The 670-nt window shown below is 67.9% G+C and overlaps 1 protein-coding gene across 1 annotated transcript in view; it reads right to left on the bottom strand.

Annotated features, from left to right (window-relative positions):
- Window positions 1-670, bottom strand: part of CRYBG2 (crystallin beta-gamma domain containing 2) — a 37,994-nt gene that overhangs the window by 33,886 nt on the left and 3,438 nt on the right. The window contains exon 2 of the mRNA XM_035904017.1: window positions 413-608. Within this exon, the coding sequence (XP_035759910.1) occupies window positions 413-608 (196 nt within the window). The remainder of the gene's footprint in view (window positions 1-412; window positions 609-670) is intronic.

The raw sequence follows: 670 nt of genomic DNA, 5'->3' as shown, positions 1-670 counted from the left end.
GCATGAAGGCGAGCAAGTGTGAACACGCACCGTGGTTGCCCGCTTGCCAAGAGCGTCCCCAGCCCGGCGTCCCCTCCCCCAGCTCCGCACCCCGGGCAGGGAGCTCTGCAGGCTGCCGGGGTCTGGTCGCGGGTGGGAGTGGGGATCCCGGTCTGTGCCCGGGAAGCACCCGGCCGCACTCTGCTCTCCTGCTGTCGCAGACAAGGGGCTGCTCGTTGGCTTTGGGGACTTGACTCAAGACTGATGTGAACAAGAGACTCTGGAGCTTCCTCCCCCCTGCCCTGTCTGTCCCTGGCAAAGCCGGCGTAAAGGTGAGGTGACACCTTATGAGCGTCATGGAATTATTAACGCTGCTGTGAGCGGGTCACGGGCACCTCCTACTCTACCCGTGCCTCGTGGGACCCTGGTTCACCTGCGCTGCAAAGCCCTGGTGGGCGGGGGGGGGGGGCAGACTCGGGGGCAGCTCTGCCCCAGCCTTGGCCGCCTCCTCCCAGAGGGTCTCCCTGCCCTCGGGATGCCCACGCAGAGAAAAACCCTCCTCCTCCTCTTCCTCCTTCTTCGCCGTCACCCCTGGCCCGCGTGTGGGAGTCCAGCGGGGCTGCTCGGCTCTGCGGGGAAGGGGCAACGCGGAGCCCCCGGGGGTGGGTAGCCTCGGTGGCGGGCGGGGGGT

The sequence above is a fragment of the Egretta garzetta genome, unplaced genomic scaffold (genome assembly GCF_000687185.1).
Source record: "Egretta garzetta isolate BGI_Z169 unplaced genomic scaffold, ASM68718v1 scaffold101, whole genome shotgun sequence".
Classification (NCBI taxonomy): Eukaryota; Metazoa; Chordata; class Aves; order Pelecaniformes; family Ardeidae; genus Egretta; species Egretta garzetta.
The sequence above is the reverse complement of the archived record's forward strand: the minus strand, read 5'-3'. Positions and strand labels throughout refer to the sequence as shown.